A 6,365-nucleotide genomic window follows, 5' to 3' on the forward strand; every position below is an offset into this window, starting at 1 on the left:
GGGGTGTGAGGGGTGGGAAAAGGGGCGAGGAAATGGACAGTGAAGGGCGGAAAAAGGGGCGGGAAGGGGCGGGGAAAGGGCAGGGAAAAGGAATGGGAAGGAGCGCCGCGGTCACAGCTGAGTGCTAAGACCGGTAAAAGTGAAGTTTCGAATGTTTCAGAACGCAGTTCACACGGAACCCACCGAATCACCGCTCCCCAGGCAGGTGCACTCCACAGCCTTCTACAAATTGTCCAGCCCTTCCGCAGCTTTTTTTTTTTTTTTTTTTTTGGTTGGATTAAATATGGTACCATCCACTATCTGCAGTTTTAGGCTTAAAGCAGGGATGCTTTTCATGGTGTCATCTATTCCTGCTTTTAAAAAATTTGGGATAATTCAGAAGGAAGGTGTGTTCAGTGTCCTACCACTGCTTTTTTAACAGCTGCAAAGCCTCCGTGCATCCCTTCAAAGACGAGCTGTTTCTATGGGGAAACTGAACAAGCTGCCCTTTGTTTTCTGCCAAAAACAACAAACACAACTTCCACACGGCAAAGCTACAAACACATCAACATGTCCGTGCATCCTTCTCCAAAATCCTGGTACCAGGCAGATAAACCTCTATGTGTGTGTGTATTTATATATATTTACACTCTGAGGTCTGGTACATTCATTTTTGCCAAAATACCTTTTTTTTTCTTTTTTTTTTCCTAGCAGATTTTAATGTTGCTTTGTTATAAATTCAGTTTTGCAGCACACTAAAGTGAAAGGACAGTTAAGCAGTTCCACATTTAATTAATTTATTTGACAAAACTATTTAACTGAAATCAAAGTAGGTGTTTTCCTGAAGAATTTACAGATTGATATGGCAGGAACTTATTGGAAAAATTTGGGAGAGCAGGAGCTTGGTGGGTTTTTTTCTTTCTTTTTACTGAGAAGCAAAGAAAGACTCCCTGTGGCCAAACATAACCACAAAGAAACCGGATATTTGTAATCCTTTCAGCAGCCTATTAGTGCACAGATCGTGGCATCAAAGTTCTAATTAAACTGCACCAGAAGTTGTACGTGATAAGTAAAGCTGTGATGAATCTTACAGATAAGCAAAACATTCTTAATCCCTCCCTCCCTGCTCCAGGCGCTGCTCAGTTTTTATTTGTTAGGGTGTGTCGCATCAATGGAATCGCGGATTGTTCCCTCTGTAAAATCCATGGAATTAGGGGAAAAAAATTGGTACATTTTTTGCCGTTCAACAGTAGGGGACGCACCTGCATAAGGAAATATCCCACGGGATGTGGGGTCTGGAATGGGACATTTTCACACTTAAATCTATTAAATAAGAAACTCGAAGCTGCCGCCTTAAATTAAAGAATTTTTTAAATATATAAAATTAAAACAGATTGACCAATCCTTGGGTCATTTTGTTCAGGATTCCAATCCAATCTCTCACAGTTTGATTTTTGTTTAAAGGCAGAGCTGTGTGTATCTCAGACGTCCAACAGGTCAATTGTTAAGAAAAATACCAAACATATTTATTGCCCTTTTGCTGAAGTGGGTAAATGTGATTTTCTTATTTTATGGGTCAAGAAACCAAAGAAGAGCTCAATAAGGTTTTTTTTGCAAAGCTGAAATCCTGACTAATGACCACTTAATTATTACATTGGAAACCATTTATAAAGCTGAAGGTTGGACTCTGCCAACAAGTGTTAAAACATTTGAAGTGTGTAAGTTCTGTGTATATGCCCGTTTTGACTTATTATGTGGATTTTATTGTATTCTAGAAGTTGTTTTGTGACATTTTGAAGGGTGAGGGTCCTGTCAATGTGTTTTGAACTGAGGAGGTGCAGCATGCCAAGTAACCTTCCCATTTTGTGATATGCTTTCATATATATGTTCATACATAGATATAAACACACACATGCATAAAATGTTGGCTGTTACACTATGATCTGCCAGGAAAATCTGATTTTTCTCCTTTACATTCTGATTGATACTGATGACTTCAGAAAACTGACATTATCTCTTAAAACGTCATTGCTGTGTTTTTGATTAAGTTTTTGGGAGTTTTGCTTGATTTCCATGCCATGCTTCTCTGCTTTTCCTTCTAACAGATCTGACAGGGGAACGAGCTGCTTCGCTGACGTTACCACAAGGAAGTCCAAAATGTAAAAAACCCTCGGTGCTCAGCAATGATTAACTTTTCCTCCCACAGGCTACTTGTCTGTGCATCACAAAATCTGATTTTTGCCTCTGCAGACCTGTTAGGAGACGCGAGGTTCGGAGCGCAGCTTTCAAGCAGGGCACCGGGCAGATGTTTCAGTTTCCAACCTGAAGAACAGGTTCTGCGGATGCCAAAGGAGCGAAACGTCTGCTCGGCATTGTTACCACCCTCCGATTCCCTTTGCCTCCTCCCACTTTGAACTTGTTACCCTGGAGCTGAACTGTTTGAACAGGGGCTGTGAAGCTGCTTTGTGATCAGGGAGCTCGGAGCCCTCAACATGTGAAAGCGGGGCGGGATTTCTCTCCAGACCGCTCCGGTCCCTCCCTCGCTCTCTCCTCCCGGGTTTGTCCCGGGTATGAAGGTTGGACGCACAGGAGCCGGGACAGCCCGTCTGCACTGCCCGGCCGGGAGAGACAAAGGTGTGTGTGTGAGCGGCGTTTGCTTTGCTACTTTCTCTTGCAGCCATCATTGTGGTGTCATTTTAACACTTTTGTTCGCTCTTGGGTGTTAGAAACAAAGTTTAGAATACGCTATCCAAGCACCGTGCACAGCCTTATAGCTGGAACAGAATTTGCTGCTACTTTTGCTCCTCTTTTTGAAGGAAGAGGGAAAATAGAAAGAGCATCATGTCTAATGCTTGTTTTATTTTATCATGCTTTCTCTTGTTCATGAAAATGTTCAGGAACCTTGGAATTCTGTTAGTCCTAAATTTTTAGATTCTCTGAGCTTGTAGGGATGAAGCAAACTGCATTTGTGATTCAAGTTTAGATTTTTCTAACTGGACAACTGCTTTTTTAAAATGAAAGGCTGCTGCATTCATTCTGAACTGATAACCTGAGCCTTGAGCTTTCCCAGGTGTATGGAGCCAAAATGAAAACTGACTTGGATAAGAGAGGTTGGATGTAAAATAAACTTCAGGTATTTAAATAAAATACCAGTTTAGCAACAGAACGTGGCTGATTCTGGGACTGAACAGCCAAGTCTTAACTTGGGAGGAAAGACATGCACAGCACTTTGGAAAGGTATGCGGGTTTTTATTTTTGAAAATTTTTAAATTAAAAAAAAACCCTCATTATTTTGGGCTATGTTGAAATAATTTTCAGTTCTTTCCTGGCATAAAAATGTGGGTAATGATTGCAGAGATGTGGCAAATAATAAGGATGGCTAGATTGCTGGGGCTGTGTATGCTCCAAATGCCTCAGGCTTCAGGGTTCAGATGTAGGTCTTAAATATACCCTGAATCCTCAGGGTGATAATTTCTAGAATCATGTTGTGTTTGATGGTAGAGGTAGGATGTCTGTTATAAAATAAAACAAAGGTAGAGTAAGAGTCACTGCTGACTGTGGTTGGTTTGAGGTAAGAAATTGATGCCATGTCCAGAATGGATCTCAAAGTTAACTTATTGTTTCAAAGAATGTGGTGAAAGTTTTGTCTACTGGGAGAGCTTTTTCTGTCCTTACTGAGGGTGCAAAAACTGTGCTAGGGGGAATTCCTTTTTGCCCAGTGAGATTAGTGTGAGAAACTGTTCAGTGCAAGTGAGGGGAGGTCAGTGAGTGCCGAGGACACTGAGTTATCTGAATGTGGGCAAGGCTGAGTGGTGTCAGAGTCGCTGTGTTCTGGTGGCCTCAGGACTGCTGTGGGGACAGGGAGAAATGTTAACTTGGCTCTGAGCCCTTCAGAAGGAGCACTGCTTGTCACAGGCTCTCTGCTTTGGGCACCAAGGGTTTATTACAGAGAGCACAGGCCATGGCCAGATACAGAAATATTTGTCATAACAGACAAATATCAACTGTAGGCTTTTTTATTCAATAAGCAATATTTCACCAGAACTGCTTCTTTTTATAATATAAACCTGTATAACTGAATCTGGAAACACTCAGGGCTCACTGAATCTTATATTTAATGACTCTGTTGGCAAGATGAGCTCCTATAATGCAGTGTATTTTGATTATTCTCAGCCAAAGAACAAGTTTATTCTGGCTTTGCAAAAAAGAATGATAACATTCCAGTTTGTAGCCAAGCTCCTTCTACATTGTCTGAAGAGGCTTTTATTTTCATTCACCATTTCTGTAATTTTTCTGAATTAAAAGCTACTCCATACTTAACTCAAAGTGGCTGAGAGTATCTTAGTGAATGGTCCTGCAGGAATAACAGAACAATAAAATATATGATGTGCAAGTCCTGTACTCATAGTTTCAAAACAACACAATCTCACTTTGGTTTTGAAATAAATGGTACAGAGCCCTCAGTTCCTAGATATAGCTCAAAGGGGACAAAATACTTGTGAATATCACTGGAATTTGTTAATTTGTTCAGAGATGAGAAAATTACTGTATAAATGAATTTGAGTGGGTTGCAGGACGAGGCTGAAGAGATTTTTCAGCAAAGATAGTCTTGCAGTTACTAAGGATTATTTGAATTTACTGCAATACAATTTTCATGCACCCAGATATCTCAGTTCTGCATTAGTTATCTTTAAAATGACCCACTTCTTCCCATGATAAGCTTAAATTGATCTGATCTTAATCTTGAAATAGATTCTCCAGCATTATGCCTGAATCTTTCTCTTCCACTGTCTTGACCTCATTTGTGAGTTCACCTCTGCTTCCACTGTTCCCTCTGGCCTCGCTGGATGATGGCAAAGGGATGGTGTCCATCCCTTGTGACAATTCCTGGTGGCAGCTGTGGCACGAGCAGTAGGTACTGGCCATGCATCCAGGCTCAGCTGGCAGAGAAGGAAAGCCCTGCATGGCATGAGCCAAGCCCTGTTCTGAGGAGAACTATCCATGGCCACTGTGTGCAACTCCTCAGCCCAGTTTTTGCTGCAAGCCACTGAAATTCTGGTCTCCACATCACTGCTTAGGGCACAGACTCTAAATCTGTAGGGAATTTCCAACCTTTTGATTCATTGTTTAATCTGCCTTCATTTTGTGGGGGTAGAGCAGTTCCCCTCAGCACAGAGTCATTGGATAGGTACCTGCACACTGCAGGCTGTGACAAACCTTCACACATGCTGAGACAAAGTCCTCAGCTTCCTTCCTGCTCTTTGCTATCTGGCACATGAGACTGTGCAGTCCTGAGAGAAATGCTGGGTGCAGACATCAAGACAAGCATAACCTGAGTGAGGATTTCAGATCCATTTGCATCACAAATACAGCATGAAACTTGAGAGACTCATTTTAGTGTACCTGGTTCTGATCTTGGCCCACATTTTTTATTGTTCATCACAGCCTCACTTGTTTCCATTTAATTAGCGAATGGCTCTTGTAGGATCTTCTGACATCTTAGTTGTCAAGGAGCTCTGATTGCCTCAGACATGACAAGGGAGATCAGGTGGGAAGGTGAGGGATCTTTCCATGCTAGCATTCCTGGGAGGGATTGAAAGTGCTGCACAAACTCTGTAGTTTCCATTCCCTGAGGTGTTTGCCAGGGGCTGTTAGGTAGAAACTTACAACAGCACTTTTTGTGTTCAGTCTGGTGTTCAGAGGATGTCTCCTCTCACCTTTCCTTGCAGGATTAGTTACTATAAGATGACTTAAAAGAATCTTCTCCCTGCCTCTTCTCCCCTTCAACATAACCCCTCCTCACCACCCCTACAGCTTGTTAGTCCAGATTTCCTACTGCCCTTAGATGCTGGAACATATTCTCTGGAAGTTTTCTCTGCCCTTAACTGAAAACATGTAATCTGTGCTTTATTTAATAATAATAATAATAAGCCCAAACACCAAAAAAACAACAACAATAAGAAACAACTAAGGAATGGAGCCTGGGGAAACAATGGCAGCTGCAATTGAGGTGCCTGGAAGAAGTTCTCTAGCCTGCAGAGAAGAACCTCAAAAACACAACTTTGGGATGAGTTATAATGGCATTATTTGGTAGAATTGCTGCAAGGACTACATGAAATATTTTCTATTTAAACAACTTAACAGGTTTTTGTCTCCTACAGTGTAAAGTGACCTATCCCACTTCTTCCCCTCCTGTGAGTTTAGACTGAGATGAGGTTATTGAAGTAATGTTATTTATTGACTAACCAAGTACTAAAGTCCACGATAAGGTGGAGAGCAAAGCAGAGCTGTACTTTGATATTTATTGGATCAGGCCCTAAAGACTTGCTGCCTTGTAATTCCCATGTGTGCACGTCACTGCCCAGTGTTTGACAAAAATAGGATGG

General features: G+C 41.7%; 1 protein-coding gene across 1 annotated transcript in view; it reads right to left on the bottom strand.

Annotated features, from left to right (window-relative positions):
* The window catches only part of PEX10 (peroxisomal biogenesis factor 10), a 3,758-nt gene extending 3,108 nt beyond the window's left edge, over positions 1–650 (bottom strand). The window contains exon 1 of the mRNA XM_031062496.1: positions 628–650. Within this exon, the coding sequence (XP_030918356.1) occupies positions 628–650 (23 nt within the window). The remainder of the gene's footprint in view (positions 1–627) is intronic.
* Positions 651–6,365: the final 5,715 nt, after the last annotated feature.

The sequence above is a fragment of the Geospiza fortis genome, unplaced genomic scaffold (genome assembly GCF_000277835.1).
Source record: "Geospiza fortis unplaced genomic scaffold, GeoFor_1.0 scaffold37, whole genome shotgun sequence".
In the NCBI taxonomy this organism is placed as follows: domain Eukaryota; kingdom Metazoa; phylum Chordata; class Aves; order Passeriformes; family Thraupidae; genus Geospiza; species Geospiza fortis.